General features: G+C 45.5%; 1 protein-coding gene across 8 annotated transcripts in view; it reads right to left on the bottom strand.

Moving 5' to 3' along the window:
- GRAMD1B (GRAM domain containing 1B) overlaps nt 1-17,976 on the bottom strand; it is a 218,406-nt gene that overhangs the window by 83,743 nt on the left and 116,687 nt on the right. Inside the window, exon 1 of one of the 8 annotated variants that reach the window (XM_081172506.1) lies at nt 14,605-14,769. The exons of 6 other annotated variants lie outside the window; for them this stretch is intronic. In XM_081172506.1, coding sequence (XP_081028632.1) covers nt 14,605-14,627 — 23 coding nt within the window. In that variant the 5' untranslated portion in view covers nt 14,628-14,769. Of the gene's footprint in view, nt 1-9,375; nt 9,399-14,604; nt 14,770-17,976 lie in introns of those variants that run through there. One more of the 8 variants, XM_081172505.1, reaches the window with a different exon arrangement.

Here is a 17,976-nt window from a genome sequence, read left to right as displayed (position 1 = left end):
CTGTGTGGGATTTGATGCCTTCATTACCCTTGCTGCTACCCACACTGAAGATGGGCGAAAGCTTGCAAAAATTCTCTGTGAAGAGGCACAGATTGCCAAACCACTCTGGAAGCGGCAGCTCTGGAAGAGGAATAAGGGTCCCCAAGAACTCTCAGCATCCTTAGCAAATGACAGCTCCCAGAATTCTTTGGGGGAAATCAGGAATGTGGCACCACAGCACTTTACATGCATGGGGAGGTTGTGGCCTCAGACTGAAGCCTAGGTCTCCCTGCCTCTTCTATACAAGAAGAGTGCACAAAGGTGCAGGCTTCTTGCACTCTGACTGAGTGTTGCATTGAAGGCAAATCTCATTGCTGCTGACATTTCATCACACTGCAAGAAGAGCTGTTTGCAGGAGGGCAGGAAGTTGCAGACGTTCTGGACCGCTTCATAACTGGTAGGCTAGGACACAAGGGGGCTGGCAAAGGATTTGAGGAATGCACCCCAACCTGCAGATCCCCAAAACCGAAGAAAGTCAGCTTAGGGCACATTCACACCATACGTTTAAAGCCCTATGATACTACTTTAAACGGCCATGGCTTCCCCCAAAGAATTATGGGAGCCGCAGTTTGTTAAGGGTGCTGTGGGCTGTTAGGAGACCCTGGCTGGATCTAGACACATCAAATAAGTGTTTCAGTTAAGCCCGTTGTAAATTTAAACAGGGAAATCCAGTAGGGGAAAACGGGATTCCACAGTGCCATCTGGTGGCACAATGTTATATCGCATACACAACACATATAAATTGCTTTTTCTACACCAATCTAGCAGAGTCCCCTTAATCCCCTCACACAGCTGCAATTCCCAGAGTTCCCTATTAAGACGGATTGACTGTCAAACCGCTCTGTAGCTCTGGGAGAGGAATAAGAGCCTCCTAACAACTCTCTGCACCCTTAACAAACTACAGTTCCCAGGATTCTTTGGGGGAAACCATGGCTGCTCAAAGTGGTATCACAGTACTTTAAATGTATGGCGTGAGCATGGTCATCCTTCTCATCACCTTTATCTTCAAAGCACTCCCCTATTCATTGCCATCATTCTCCCACCTAAAGGTAACGGTAAAGTAGGACCCCTGACCATTAGGTCCAGTCACGGATGACTCTGGGATTGCGGCACTCATCTCGCTTTGTTGGCTGAGGGAGCCAGCGTACAGCTTCCGGGTCATGTGGCCAGCATGACAAAGCCGCTCTGGCAAACCAGAGAAGCACATGAAAACGCCGTTTACCTTCCCACCAGAGCAGTACCTATTTATCTATTTGCACTTTGACGTGCTTTCGAACTGCTAGGTTGGCAGGAGCAGAGACCAAGCAACAGGAGCTCACCCCGTTGTGGGGATTCGAACCGCAGACCTTCTGATCAGCAAGCCCTAGGCTCAGTGGTTTAGACCACTGCGCCATCCGCATCCCTCATTCTCCCACCTACCCCACTACAAAAAATATAAATAAATCCCATCAAGCTCCATGAACAATGCAAAAGCCTGGCCATGAGAATATTTTTCAGACACTTTTCTCTCCACTTTCTATTCCAAGACGGAAAGTTATTCAAGTGGGCAGTTAATATCTCACCAACTTTTCATCACATTTAACATTCAAGCATTGCATTTGTTTCAATAGAGCCTTGTCATCTGAGCTGACCTTCACAGCTCCCATTATTTCAGATAAGGTCTCATTGTTTTCAATGGGAATTCTTGCACTTTGTTTTAGCATGTCCGCTCTGCGGTTCCCTGGACAATACATGCAGGGAGGGGTGGTGGTAATGCAATTACTGAGAAGGCGCACGTGATGGCAAAGGGACTCATGCCATCATGATGAAGAAAAAAGCAGTGCGAAGTGGAAAGGACCTTTCCGTGGGAGGGAAGCTTGGATTTAATGGTCGGACTAGTGGGGAATCTCCTCCTACTAAAGCTCTGCCCTTTCAATTTCAATTCACATTTGTTTATTCCATGCTCAGGCACAACTCACAGGATGTAGAAAATGTGCCTGCTTGCCATTCATCTCACCACAAGGGGGCATAATCAGGCAAACAGCACTGCCATGTGAACTTAACAAATCACTTTGTGGTCACTGCATGGGAAAAATCTGTGCATAGATGGGGCCAAAGTGGTGGCAGATTGCTGATGCAACATTTAAGCGAGCCCTGAACTGTTCTAATGAAAGCTGAGTGTTCTCTCTGCTTGTTTTGAGCTTCCGATTTCCACTTGGACCATTCTAGGGGTGCGCTGCGAGTTATTTGCTCAGCATTTTCTGGTTCAGCAGCCTTTACACTGCAAGACCATGTTTATTTGTTTTCTCCTCTGGGGACAAAGCTGCATGTGGCTGCACAAATTCAGCGGGCCTAGTAAAAAAAACGTTGGCCTCTCTTCTCACGAGCACCAAAAATCTAGGCACCGGCAGCAAAGATCCGTCCTGAATTGTTGCCGATCCTCAAACATTTTCACCATGGATATAAACATTTTCCCTCCTATTTTTTCCTATGAGGAAAGGTTGCAGCATGTGGGATTTTTAGATTAAAGGCTGCAAGGATACTCCTGGCTCAAAAATGGAAACAGCAGGAGCTCCCAACACTGGAAGATTGGCAGGTTAAGATGGTGGAGTATGTAGAGATGGCCAAGTTGACGGGGAAGATCCGGAATCAGTGTGACGAACTGTTTCAAAAGGACTGGAACAAATTTATACTTTATATGAAAGAAAATTGTAAACATCTGAAAGCGTTTGTAGGTTTGAACTGAAATGTTTTGCAATGTAAACATAAGGAACTGATTTACCGATAACAAGGTAAGATATTATAATAAGATAGAAGGTAAACATGTGATTATAGAAATGCGGAGAATATAGAAAGGTGTGTGGAAGTCAGAAAGAGGGAGGGAAGGAGGTCGATGCTCTTATAGAGTAATGTATTAAGTTATAGAATTGTGTAACAAAATGTGATTATGATAAAAGTGGAAAATTTAATAAAAATCATTAAAAAAATTAAAGGTGACTTGAGGGGTGACATGACCGAAATTATGCATGGTACGGCAAAAGAGAGCAGACGAAACCACCTCTCCCTCTCTAGTAACACCAGAACTCCTGGGCATCCAGTGAAGCTGAATGTTGGGAGGTTTGCGAAAAGTAAATGAAAGTCCTTATGCACACAGCACATAGTTGAACTATGGAACTCACACCCACAGGAGGCAATGCTGGCCACCAACATGGGTGGGTTTAAAAGAGGATTGCACAAATTTATGGAGAAGGCTATTAATGGCAAAGAGCCATGGTGGCTATGCTCTGCCTCCAGAGTCAGAGGCATTAATAATAATAATAAACAACAACAGCAAACACAACAACAACAACAACAACAACAACAACAACAACAACAACAATAATAATAATAATAATAATAATAATAATAATAATAATAATAATTTATTTATACCTCGCCCATCTGGCTGGGCTTCCCCAGCCACTCTGGGCGGCTGCCAACAAAATATTAAAATACCATAATACATCAAACATTAAAAGCTTCCCTGAACAGGGCTGCCTTCAGATGTCTTCTAAAAGTCTGGTAGTTGTTTTTCTCTTTGACATCTGGTAGGAGGATGTTCCACAGGGAGGGCGCCACTACTGACAAGGCCCTCTGCCTGGATCCCTGTAACTTGGCTTCTCGAAGCGAGGGAACTGCTAGAAGGCCCTCGGCGCTGGACCTCAGTGTCCGGGCAGAACGATGGGGGTGGAGACGCTCCTTCAGGTATACTGGGCCGAGCCCATTTAGGGCTTTAAAGGTCAGTACCAACACTTTGAATTGTGCTCGGAAACGTACTGGAACCAATGTAGGTCTTTCAAGACCAGTGTTATGTGGTCTCGGCAGCCGCTCCCAGTCACCAGTCTAGCTGCCGCATTCTGGATTAGTTGTAGTTTCCAGGTCACCTTCAAAGGTAGCCCCCCGCAGAGCGCACTGCGGTAGTCCAAGCGGAAGATAACCAGACCATGCATCACTCTGGCGAGACAGTCCATGGGCAGGTAGCGTCTCAGCCTGCATACCAAATGGAACTGGTAAACAGCTGCCCTGGACACAGAATTGACCTGCGCCTCCATGGACAGCTGTGAGTCCAAAATGACTCCCAGGCTGCGCACCTGGTCCTTCAGGGGCACAGTTACCCCATTCAGGACCAGGGAGTCCTCCACACCCGCCGGCCTCCTGTCCCCCAAAAACAGTACTTCTGTCTTGTCAGGATTCAACCTCAATCTGTTAGCCGCCATCCATCCATTAATGCTTCTGAATATCACTTGCAAACCACAGAAGGGGAGAATGTTCTTGTGTTTGGGTCCTACTTGGGGGGTTCCCAAAGACATCTGGGTGGCCACTGTGAGAACAGGATGCTGGACTAGATGGGCCACTGGCCTGATCTAGCAGGCTCTTCTTATGTTCTTATTTGTTCCACCACCAATTCCCCGTAGGAGAGGATTTATACCTCTTTTACACTTATCTTGGACCACCAGAACTTGCTCCACCAAGTTTGTGTGTCTATGGATACAGCAGGACTGAATGGCCATGAACTGCAAGAGGTACAGTTCTGCGCAAAGCTGAAAATGTACACAAGCTAAGCATATTGACCATTCACTGCATCAGGAAGTAGGCGATAACACAGTCTTCCTAACTACAAGTCCTGTGACATCTTTGTTTAAGGGCCACTTGCATGAGAAGCTGCAAGAATTCCTTGGGGCTGCCCGCTGCATGACTGAACAGCTTTGAGAGCGCCATTCGATCAAAGCTTGTGGTGCAGTTTTAAACAGCTGCAAGCGGTGAGAATTCACTCATCAGCTGAAATAATGCTCACATGTATGAAAAGTGGACAGAAGGGAAAGCAAGGGGCCTGAACTGGAGGGAAACTCTCTGCCAATATCCGCTACACTTTCACTGAACCAATTTGATACCTGGAAACGACGCAAAGCTCAAGCACTGCTGCAAAGTCACCATAAAACTGCTAGCAGACACACCAGTTCATGTTTAGGGGTTGCCCTATCAGCCCCAAACACCAGAATATTACGACGCTTGCAGCACACCAGCATCGCTGGAACGCAACACTAATAATTATCCTACATTATTGATTTGCCGGGGTAGCAAGGCCTTTTCAGTGCTCATTGACTGAAACATAAGCAAAGACTAGCAGTGCTAGATTAAGACTCATTTCACAAATGGTTGATGAGTAGGGGTACATATCTTGCTTCCCCACCCCATACACAGCAGAGGTTCATGCCCAGTGAAGGAAGAGTGCAAGGGGGCAGGAAGAGACACCATCAGGGCCTGGGCCTGTCAGACTGTCCTGTCCTTCCCCCACAGGGCCAACGGACACCACCTGCCCTGTCAGAAGGAAGATGGGGGGGGGCTGGGAGAGTGGGTCGTTTGTCTTTTATTTTTAATCTGCTAGTGAGCAGATGAGAGAACTGTAAAACTGTAAGCTGCCTTGGCAAAAAGGGAGCATATTAGTTCCCTAAATATGCCAAGTGGGGATACCATAATAGCTCTTGGGCACTATTTCTTAAAGTACAAGCAAGCAGTCTATATGCAGTGGCAAAAGGTTCCCTAGGGAAGAGAACAGCGGAACTCATTCCTGTAGCATACAGTCAAACAGGACAAGAACTGGGATGTTACTATTGATATATATATTTAAAAAAAAACACAAACCACCATATTCCTCTACCTTTCCCATTTCAGCTCTTCAGGAACTAGGACCGGCATAGGAACTAACAAGTGCTAAAGAACTTTGAAGTGCATTAGTTAAGTCATTGTGGTGTATTGATAACAGCAGTGTTTCTCAAACTTGGGTCCCCAGCTGTTGTTGGACTACAACTCCCATCATTCCTAGCTAGCAGGACCAGTGGTCAGGGATAGTTTGAAAAGCACTGGGTTAGAGTGACCTGAGAAACCAGAGTTCAGATTCACACTCAACCAAAAAGCTCACTATGTGACTTTGGACCAGTCACTGCCTCTCGGTCTAACCTGCCTGACAGGGTTGTTGTGTGGATTACATGAGGGGAAGAACCATACTCACCACCTTGAGCGCCTTGGAGAAAAGGTGGTTTATAAATGCAATAAATAAAATAAACTATATCAAGCATAGGCAAACTCAGCCCTCCAGATGTTTTGGGACTACAACTCCCATCATCCCTAGCTGACAGGACCAGTGGTCAGGGATGATGGGAATTGTAGTCTCAAAACATCTGGAGGGCTGAGTTTGCCTATGCCTGAGCTATATGAATGGGCTACTTTAAAACATACCATGAGGGAAGAAGAGGGGTGGGGTGCAAGAATCCCCTTCTGTACCTTCAATCATGTGTCTACTGAAGGAGTGGAGAAGAGGCTGGGATCATGCCTATGGACCTTGTCCATGACCTCAACCTCCTCACACCTTCCATGAAGGATGAAAGGAGCATCTATGCACATGCAGATTCCTGTAGCTTCTTCCCTGTGACTGGGAACCTGATGGTGCAGATTTATATCTCAGAGCTGACCTCTAATATGCATATATTACACGCACATCACACACACTTCAGGCTCTGCATACATTATCATCCTTTTATAAAAGGATGCCACACTCACTAAATCTGGCCCTTCAGAATCCAAAACAGAAGAGATTTTATTCTCTTGGGATGCCACCTTAGCACACATGACAAACATCAAATTCAAACCAAATTTATTAACAGGGCAACCAAATGCTAATTGCAGCCAAACAGAACCATATGGACATAAACCGTATGCAAGGATTATGCATAAAAATAAAAACTCATCCCATACAGCAAATAAAGCATGTTTATGTCTCTAAAATCTCGAGAGAAGCCATATGGCCTTGTCTAAGTTGAGCAGACTTCACTGCAAATTTCAGTGTAATAAACATTGCAGACCTGTCCGAACCAAACAACAGATACTTAATATTATGTGAATAATTGAGGTCAGCAACCACTGCTGAAGATTTGTCTAAATATCTGTTTTGTACAGTTTGCATATAATGTACGGCGTCCTCTACCCAGGGGCTACCGCATATGCCAAAAGGGCCAATCTCTGGCAATTTTCTTAAATCTCCCTTCGAGAAAATGCAACTTCATAAGAAATATGTATTCCTAGAAGAGTTAGCATGTCAAGGTCCAAGTCCCAAACTCCAAGTTCAGAAGAGCATTAGCTGGTTGAGACTGGGATTACTGTGCTGAAGAATAAGGCCCAGATCCTATTACTGATCCTAAACCTAGCAGTCCTGGAGCCTTTGGGAGCTGAGTCAAAGCACCTTCCCCCATGTCTAGTTTGCCCCTGTTCATATGGGAGGTGGAGCTTTAAGTGGTTGGAAGGACCCATAAGGCCTCAAGTCCACCTCCAGCTAGTACTGAAGTAAGTTCCTTGCTTGGTGCTTTCTATGGTGCTTTTTTGCCTACTAAACCCTTCCTCAACCCCACTGGAAATCAGGGATGAGGAACCTGTGGCTCTAGCTCCCATCATCCCTCACCAGCTTGACCAGTGTCAATGATGGGAGTTGCAGTTCAACATCTGAAGAGTCACCTGATGTCCACTCATGTTCCTAAGTGTTTTCCCAGACTCTCAAATTAACACAAAGTGGTTCTCAAAGAAGATGTTAACCACTCCCTGGGGGCAGTTAGAAACTCAGATATACAGTCGTACCTTGGTTTTCGAACAGCCTAGTTCTCGAACGTTTCGGCTCCCGAATGATCGAAACCCAGAACTGACTGTTCCGGTTTTCGAACGTTATTTTGGAAGCCGAACGTTTGATGAGGCTTCCGTGGCTTCCGATTGGCTGCAGGAGCTTCCTGCAGCCAATCATAAGCTGTGCTTTGGTTTTCAAATGCTCTGGAAGTTGAACGGACTTCCAGAATGGATTTCGTTTGACTTCCAAGGTACAACTGTATAAGCTAGGGGCCAACTGTCTCCTTTAACCAAGGTTACAGTTGCCAAAACGGAATGTCTAGTTGCCATTTTGGGGCAAAACAGCTCTGAAGTTCTATTTTTCAAACGATGCACTAACTGATTATCAGTTACACATCTGCCTAGTTCATATGACAACCTTGAGCTAGGTTAAGGACTTTGAGAAGTTAAAGAAGAAAAGTCACTTCCTCCAGGAACAGTCCACATATATATTAGCCTATTCCTACCTCTTTTTCTTGAAGGGACGCGGGTGGCGCTGTGGGTTAAACCACAGAGCCTAGGACTTGCCGATCAGAAGGTTGGCGGTTCGAATCCCCACGACGGGGTGAGCGCCTGTTGTTCGGTCCCTGCTCCTGCCAACCTAGCAGTTCGAAAGCACGTCAAAGTGCAAGTAGATAAATAGGTACCGCTCCAGCAGGAAGGTAAACGGCGTTTCCGTGCGCTGCTCTGGTTCGCCAGAAGCGGCTTAGTCATGCTGGCCACATGACCCGGAAGCTGTACGCCGGCTTCCTGGGCCAATAAAGCGAGATGAGCGCCGCAACCCCAGAGTCGGTCACGACTGGACCTAACGGTCAGGGGTCCTTTTACCTTTACCTTTACCTCTTTTTCTTAATGGTGATACGGATCATTCATAATAATTTAAGACTATTCTTCACAACTGTGAGCAGGACAGTAGGGTTGGGTAAGTGAAGACAAGCTTCAACAATTAGCTATAGCGTTGTTCATTGCTCCTGCACAGAAAAAGCATTTTGGTTCCTGAAATTCATTTTGTTTGTGCAGATAAAATACAGGTATAACTGATAAAATTCTACAGGATGTGGTATTAGTGTGTGAAAACATTCAGGTTCCAATGATGCCTATGCATGCATCTCTAGATGGTGGAGATGTCGGGTACCAGCCTTGCCAATAGGTGCAAAATGTTCCTGGCACTTGGCTAATTTCAAACACTGCCCAGGGTGGGGTGTGTGTGTAATGGGATTACCTAGGGGGAGCTAAGAGGCAAATGGGTGGCAGTTGGCTGCTGGTCGTATAAATGACTATTGGACTTTGAAAAGCTGGTTTCACTGGATAAAGTTCATCAGTTTTGTGGAATTAATTTTTGTAAATAGTTTTAATTGAATTTTGAATAAATATACAATTAATTGTTACAGTTCTGAATTTTATTATGCTATTATCTTCCTTAGTGGATCGTTCAAACAACTATCCCGAATAATGCTTTTTATACAGTAGGGGGGCACAGGAGATGAGCGTATGGAACCAAGCAGGCTATGTGGCCTGAAATAAGTTGAGAACTACTGAATTAACACAGTGTTCATTCGGTTTAAAGCTTGACATGCCACTTTTCAGCTTTCTGCTTTTGAGGTCCGTCACAGCAATAAAGGAACTATGTAAGAAGAAGCAGAGTCAATGTCCGGATTTCAAATGCCTTACCTGGCACCTGATCGCTTATAGTGATGGCCCAAGGCATTCCACATACAGAAAGGATCTTTCCCCCAGGTACTTACCCACCTGTGTTAAGTAAGGGCTCCACAAAAGACCCTCAAAAGATTATCTTGGATAATATGAGCTCAGTACATCAAGCAAGTTTGGCAACTGGATAACCTTCAGCCTCTTTACATCACGGACATGGCATCAAGAAGTGTTTGGGGGACAATCAACGACATTGGTCACTGTTTTGTTTAAAAGGTGATGGAAAGTGAAACCTCACGGCTGAAAGGAGAGCCTTACCTGAGCTCCAACTGCCACAGTCCAACTGAAAGGAGCCTCACTCCCCACAAACAGAAAGGAACCCTCAGCAGCCACTTGGGCTACACTTTCCACAAGATTCCTTGCACAGGAAAGGTCAATCACATCCGTCAAATAACCGAAAAGCTGAGCTGTCAGTTTTCTCAAGGAGGAATTCACTGCCTCCCCCAAGAAGGTCATTGTTACCCAGTGTACAGTACAATTTACCCTTGCTGCTAATAATGCTTACCCAAAACACTCAAACACAAACACCTGCCAGCAGTGATCTAATTACAGAGAGTTAAGGTCTAATTTCAATATGAGCTCCTCAACCTTTTCTCCCAAAATTCTATGATTATTACTATTGACGGGGTTTCAAGGAGGCTTACAGATAAAACAAGAACAGCTGAAAATGTAGGGAAGGACCACTAAGAAACAATTAAACATTAATAGAATTAAAACTATGTATAAATATAAAAGATCTAATTACATTCTGGATACTGAATCATGATTCACACACATCAGTTGTGCTAAAGAAAGCCAGGAGTTAGCATTGTGACTAGCAGAAGAGACCTGAAATCTAATATTTAGTTTAACCCTTTCCCAACTATGCAAAACCAAAGGGATTCTTCCCATGAGATTCCTGTCTCTAAAGATTTGTACCAACGGTTTTCAAATGATCAAACAAAACTTGGAGTATACTTTAATATAAAACAGTTGTGGAATAAGCATTTTAAATAAATAAAACTAGCTGGTAGCTGGAATCCAAGTTCCTTGTGGATAAAAGGATGATTACTATCTGTAGATACCTCAACAGCGCAATCCATCAAATTCCAAATCTATTGCTATTATTTTCAAGCAGGAACTTGGGAGTTCGATGATGATGATGATGATGATGATGATGATGATGATGATGATGAAATCTGCATACCACCCAATACCCTTAGATATCAGGGTGGTTCACAATATTTACCATTCAAAAAATCCTATGCAGTCAAATGAACAACCAACATTACAAGGAATATAACCAATAGCAGATTTCTAATACCGTGAGAGAAAAAATGCTGTGAAGATTTAGTAAATTGTTTTAACAGTCCCATGTAGTAACCCACCCCACACGTAAGAATAGCCTGCTGGATCAGGCCAATGGCCCATCTAGTCCAACACCCTGTTCTCACAATGGCCAGCCAGTTGGACACCTACAAGCAGGATTTGGGCACCAGAGCACTCTCCCCTTCTGTGGCTCCCAGAATCTGGTATTCAGAAGCATTATTGTTCTGACTTGAATCTTCCAATGTTCAGCTTCGACATTCCCACATGTACAAAGAACCAGGAATAAGAATCAAATGGCCACCATGGATAACAAGACCAAGATTCCTGCATTGCAGGGGGTTGGACTAGATGACCCTTGTGGTCCCTTCCAAGTCTACGATTCTATGATTCTAAAGATGGAAAGTGGATCGTTCCTCTTCTACAAAAGGTGGACTACTTTACTGCACTTAAAGGCGGTGTCAGAGTGTTTCTGTGCTGAGAAGTCTCAGAAGGCACTTTCAAAACCCTTTTTGCTTGGCTGCGATGTTTGCTATCACTACGGACAGTATGAGTTGCAAATACAAGCAGGATAAAATACTTTTTTATTTTAAAAAAGCTTACATAAACCAGAGCAAGGAGCATTGTTTTACAATCCTGATTTATACTTTTCAATCAAGAGAAGAATTACAGAATGAGTAAAAGCTATTTTTAAAACAAAAAAAATGGAAAGACTCTGCTTAATTACCACCTGCAAGTTCCATGCTGCCTCAGTGCTGAAAGTATCATATAAAAAGGGTTTTCTTGTTTGATCTTCACAGCAACCCTCCAACGAAGGTTAAGTCACTACTTTGTCCCAAGATCATTCAGTTTCATAGTTGAGCAGAAATTCACTTCTGTTTTCATAATATATACCCACCAAGCTCAATCTGTTTATCGTTGTTTTTTAAAGCAAAAAACAAAAACTTTTCAGTCTAGTTTAAAATGCATACTCCCTGGAAAAATCAATGCTGGACTATAACACTTTCAGATAACTCAAAGCGTTCAGCAAAAATGAAGCCCCTCCCCCCCCCCAAGTTGCTGGAAAACAACACAAGCATGGAAAGTATATATTTTTCCATTAAGGTTGTGCAGAAAACTCCCCAGTGCATTGCATTCCATCATCACCTATTTCCCATCCTCTGAAATCAGAGTGACAATTGAGCCTCCTTACTGAATAAGATCATAAAAATGGCTTCTTCTACTGCAAAGTGGAAAAAGCAAGGAGGCAGAAAACACTAAAAATGAAGAAAGAAAGAAAGAAAGAAAGAAAGAAAGAAAGAAAGAAAGAGCAACTTTTCCTTCCTAACATAAACATCAAGTAGGACAAAAATTATAATGCTTGCTAGAGAGTAGGCATCGGCAGTGAGGCAGCGCCCTCTAGCATCTTCTGAGCATACTTATCACTAGATGTAAGAGTTGCCCTAAACATACAACCAGCATCTCTCTCTTTTCTGAATGCGGAGTGTGAATGTATAAAGTCTGCCATGCACGTACTGTTCCTGCCCAATCCTTCTTAGCCTCTGATCTAGCGGGGGATGGAGGAGAGAGAGAGAGAGAGAGAGAGAGAGAGAGAGAGAGAGAGAGAGAGAGATTGTAGCCATTCTGCAGCATCAATTACTTTAAATATATGTTTCAATGTGAGCAAATCACGCTGTTACATAATTAAGAAGAAATTATTTTTTATGAGTGGGCAGGCAAGCCTGATGCAAACACTACAGTTTTACTATTCACAGACTGTAGCACGGAAGCATTGCCAGGAAGCATTGCTAAGCTATTATGCAATACTCCAGCCCCATCCAACACTTCATTCATTCAAGAACATATCAGCACGGTGCTGAAATTGTGTGGGGGTTTTTTAAAAGAGGAAGTTTGAGAGGTAATTGGAATATCATCTACCCGTTGTCTGCATTATGTTATTGCAAGTGCCACTCCAGCTGTATACTAAGCTTTCTCAAGCTGTATTTGTACACACACACATAATTTAAAATGTGAAATATCTTAAAGGCCTAGTAAGCCAGCGCCCCCCCCAGCTCAATTCAAGATGGTTTCTATAACATAAATCTGACTGATCCACTAATACAAACCTAAAGTTTATTCTAAAAAACAACCACTGCAAGTAATTTTAAGCAATTTACTTTTTTCCCCTCTCACCTACTAATGGAAGTATCTCACTCTACAACAGCTTTCTAACTATTTATGCAAGTAGGCATTACTATTAAGCACAATAAAATGGATAATCAATATTTCAGCCACCACCTTACTATAATGACTGCTTATTGGAAGAAGGAACAATTCATATTTCAGTGGAGTATGTGAACATCTCTCCTACACAAGTACCAATTACCTATATTGAAGAAAGCACCACAATAAATGCCCTTTACCTTTTATAAAGAGGATTTGGAGTGCATAAACACACACAAACTATGCTGACTTTCGCCCAACCTCCAAATAATAAGTTTCTATTTATTATTATTATTATTATTATTATTATTATTATTATTATTATTATTATTATTATTAAAATTTGTACACCGCCCTTCATCCATAGATTCCAGGCTAGTTCACAAGACAATTTTAAGTATTATCTCAATGCACCTTTATAATGGAATCTCTTCTAGCAAAACTTATGACCTTGGGCCACTCACCATCTTTCTGCCTAACCTACCTCTCAGTGTTGTTGTGAGGATAAAATGGGGGGGGGGTTTAAAATTGTGAATGCCACCTTGAGCTCCTTAGAGGAAAGGTGGGATGTAAATGCAATAACAACAATAATAACAACAAACCGAAACAATGGCTTTAAGTCACAAGTTCTTAGGGGGCGTCTGTAATGCAAGCACAGTACCCCATCACCTTTGGCAACACTTCAAGAAATTCCTGGGAAAGCATGGCAGTGAGACTATGTCCTTAGTGCCCAAGTTGAAACAATCATGGAAATTATTATGCCGGCTCCGTATTTTTGAACTATATTCAAAAAAGGACATGGGACAGGGAAAGAGAACCCACATACCCTGTGTGCAGGACAGAAGCATTCAAAGCTTCAAGCCACACATAATCTTTCCTCTCCAGGAAAATAGAGAGACGTGGCTACATCTCAGGCATTACGGGGGGGAGAGAGAGAGAGAGAGAGAGAGAGAGAGAGAGAGAGAGAGATCAAGGCGAGTTACAAATGCTGCAATTTTAACCACCACCTCTCTCGCCTACTGTACACTTAAGGACGGTGCAATCTCTCTCCATTCTCCTTGACAAAGAGTTTTATGTAACTCAAAAGCCTGCAAGTTGCTACGCCCACAGGAGTCGGTCCTTGCCTGCATCTCCGGGATCAGGCTGGGAAGGAGCCGTCTATGCACCAAACTACTAATCGACAAAATATAATAGAAGGAAGAAAAGTTCGGAAGCGTCCCGTTTATCTTCTTAAGGTGGAGGAGAGGGCACTTCCAAATATACCGCACTGCTCTCCCTCAGCAGAGAAACGAGCGGCCTGCCTGCAACTGCACACCTAGGCGGCAGGCAGGGGAGAGAGGTGTGGCAAGGAAAGGGGAGAGGCTGGAGAGAGAGCCAAGAGCCGCCACTGCACCAGCATCGTTGATGCAGAGGCGCTGCCGCTGCTCAGAGAGAAGCCCTTTTGCATGATCCTCTCCCTCCTTCCCCGGGATGCATTCACACCCTGCAGTGATGCTCAGCTCCCGTGCGCTCCTCCCAGCACCTCTCCGGTGATGCAGAAAAAAGCGCACCAGGGGGTGGATGAGGACGAGGGTGGACTGGAAGGCCAGCCGAGGAGCCCGATCCCCGACCTCCCCCCCCGACCCGGCGCCGCCCACCCACCGCCCGGCCCACCCGCTTCCTTTGCTTCCTTCCTTCCTTTACCAGGCAAGCTTGAAGCCTTTCATTAGTACAGTCACGATCAGCCGGTGCCCGTCGTGTCCTTGGCTGGCCACTGACGACGCCGGAGCGGCTCCCAAGACATAGTGGAAGAGGCCGGGCAGGCGCAGGCTGCCGGGGAAGCGCACCGTCCCGGCATGGAAGGCGGGCGGGCGGCAGGAGGAGGGCAGCGCCGCCCCGCCGCCCCAGGCTGCTGCTGCCGCTGCTCTCGCTACTCCACCGCCGCTCTCGCTGCTGCTGCCGGGGGCCGGCTCTGCGGAGCGCGGGCAGCCCGGGCACGCCAGCGAGGCGGAGATCATGCCATGGCCTCCCCGCGCCGCCGCCAACGGCCCAGGCGCCCGCGGCGAGCTCCCAGATGCTGGGGAGGCACCCAGGGGCGGCGCAGCGCCAAGCCCCGCCGGGGTTCCGGATCCAACCCTTGCTGCTGCTGCTACTGCTGCTGCTGGTCGTCCCTCTCCAGCTAATCTCTCCCCTTCCTCCTCCTCCCGGGTCCTCGATGCGATGCGACCCCGGCGCAGCGCGCCTCGCCTGCCCACTTGCCCGGCCCGAGCGGCTGCGCCCGCCCTTTAAAGGCGCCCGCCGCCTGCCAAAGGGAAAGCCGGCCAAGCTGGGCCAGCCTGCGGAGGGAGGAGGATGCCCGCCGCGCGGTCCCGCGGATGGAAGCGGCCGAGGGAAGGGGAGGGCGCGCGGGGCGGGCCAGCCTTCGCCCGGGGACTCCCCAGAGCGCCTCCTCGCTTAGGCTGGACCTTGTTTCCTTGCCGAGGAACCCCGCGGTCTCGGCAGGGCTGGCGTCCATAAGCAGGAATGCACAGGAGCGGGGTGCGAGTACTGCGCATCGTTACTAGGGAGCAAGTCCGGTTGCACTCAGGGGCCGGGGAGTTCGGCTGTCAAGAAATCGAGCTTCTCTGAAGTCTCCGAGGCTTCAGTTCTAGCCATGCTTATTAAGCTCCCGAGTAAATCAGTAGATCAGCCTCCTAGGTAATGAGGGCACTTGCCCGAAACCCCCCCCCCCTCTCTCATACATGGGGCACCCTGGTCCTCTATTTGGAAATTAGGTGGTGATTTCCAAAATGGGGAAGGGAGGCACTCTGCACCGGGTAGAGAAGCTCTTGCCCTTCTAACACTTCAAGTGTTCCAGGCCAAACCCCTACATTGAAAACAGGCCCTTGGGCTGAGTTTAGGGGTTCATAAAGCTGAGGAAAGGCAGGTTTTAAACCGGAGTTTCCCAAACTTGGGTCTCCAGCTATTGTTGGACTACAACTCCCATCATCCCTAGCTAGCAGGACCAGTGGTCAGGGATGATGGGAATTGTAGTCCAAAACCAGCTGGAGACCCAAGTTTGGGAAATCCTGGTTTAAACAAAATAAATATGGAGGGGGGGTATTTTCCCACCCTCCTTTTTTTTAAGATATCATAAATGCTAGCTTTATAACAATACCTAAGTCTGGAGTAGTGCAGTGGAGACCCCAGCAGGCAATTCAGCGCACAGATGCTCTAACTTGGCTCTAGTAGGTTCTGACCCAAGACACTGTTATGATAGGTTTGGTTCATAGCTCTTCCCGCCCCCCCCGCCCCCAACACACACAATTAAACAAAGAGGAGGGGAGAATTGGGCTTCTGTAGGCCACCTGAAAAACCAGGAAGATTAGCTGCAAGGGCCAAGGTTGTCCCTGCTGTCCCCAGAGACAGGGAGAAGGCAGAGCAAAATCTACTGTTGGAGAGCCAACATGGTGTAGTGGTTAGTGTGTCAAATTAGGGCCTGGGAGACCAGGGTTCAAATCCCGCCATGAAATTCACTAGGCAACTATGGACCAGTCTCTCAGCCTAACCTACCTCACAGGATAGTCATGGGGATTAAATGAGAGAACCATGGACCACACCTTGAGCTCCTTTGAGGAAAAAGGTGGGATATAAATGCAGTAAATAAATAAATCTCTGGGTGAGATTTGAAGAAGTTTGGCAAGGCTTTCTGGCTCACCATTGCTTAACAATGGCAACAACAGTATGCTCCTCCTCAAATTATACTGTTGAAATGAAGAGAAGTGGTGGTGGTGAGTGGCAACAGGAGTCTACTTTTGTGTAGAAGGACTGCGAACTCAGTTCAGTTTTGATACTCAGAACAAATCCCTGGGATCATAATTTGTTAGCTCTAAATGTGCCTCTTGTACCTGGTGATAGTTAGTGGATCTTGGTGGTTCTAGCAGATCCACACCAGTCTGACGCTCGCCCCTAGGACTGGTAATGAAAACATGTGGGAGATAAAGTGGCTTGAAAGAACACTTGCTCTGGACTCTCAAAAACAAAAACCAGCATGGAAATAGTCAAGACCCACCTCACCCATTGCCATAACTGAAGAGCTAGAGCAACTCAACATTTAACAAACTCAGCTCACCGTTTAACAAATTCAAAGCGTGCAACAACAATTTCACTGCATTTTATGCGAGGCCACTAACTGATATCACAAGATCAAACCCATTATCAACCTCCTGGCTAAACCCAAATCCGCCCTGAGCTAGAGTTCACTGATAATAATGGAGCAGCTTGGCCAGTTGGTCCTGGGCATGGAATACTACCAAGTGACCATTTCTTGTTATCTTTAGAATATCATCATCATCACCACCACCTCCATCATCATTTGAATCACCATTTTTATCAGTTTCATTATGAATGACAATCATGCAAGCCAAACAACTAAAAACAGATTTAAAAGCAATACAAATACAGTAATACTCAATCTTCATCCAGCCAGAAAACAGAGATGCTGTTCCGTAAAATGGGCTGTCCCACTGAAGGCCCTGCTCTGATTTGCTGTGGAGCAGGCTTCTGATGCAAAAGAGTATTGTGCCACCTTAAAGGCACATGTATTGGTGTGCTTGTATGGACGTTCACCACTTAAAATTTGAAAGTGGCAAGATTTCATGAATTACAGCTGGTTAATGAAAATTACAACAGATCAAACTGGAGCTTATGCATAGGTTTACACACACACATTTGATGGCTCACATGTTATTGGCTAATGCAGGATCAAATATATTGAATGTAACCTCATTGGGGCAAGCACTTATTTGGCTCTTGAAAGCACCATGCACATTGATGCTGCACTATATTTATTATAATCACCATCAATATTAATAATCACTGAGGTTGTTCTCTGATTGAGAAATTATCTGCAATCAATTACTTCACTAAAGTGGAATTGATTCTGAACCAAATCCTGATTGGTAAGGGGCAGGCAGTGTTTTCTCAGCACAGTACATCAAGCTGCAAATCAGTTGTGTGGCAGTGTCTAACCTCGGGAGTTCTTTTAATTTTAAACCCACACTTCTTGCTCTGAGCTGCTTTCTAACCTGCACACCT

This window comes from Podarcis bocagei, assembly GCF_964188305.1.
Source record: "Podarcis bocagei genome assembly, chromosome: 15".
Taxonomy (NCBI): domain Eukaryota; kingdom Metazoa; phylum Chordata; class Lepidosauria; order Squamata; family Lacertidae; genus Podarcis; species Podarcis bocagei.
The sequence above is the reverse complement of the archived record's forward strand: the minus strand, read 5'-3'. Positions and strand labels throughout refer to the sequence as shown.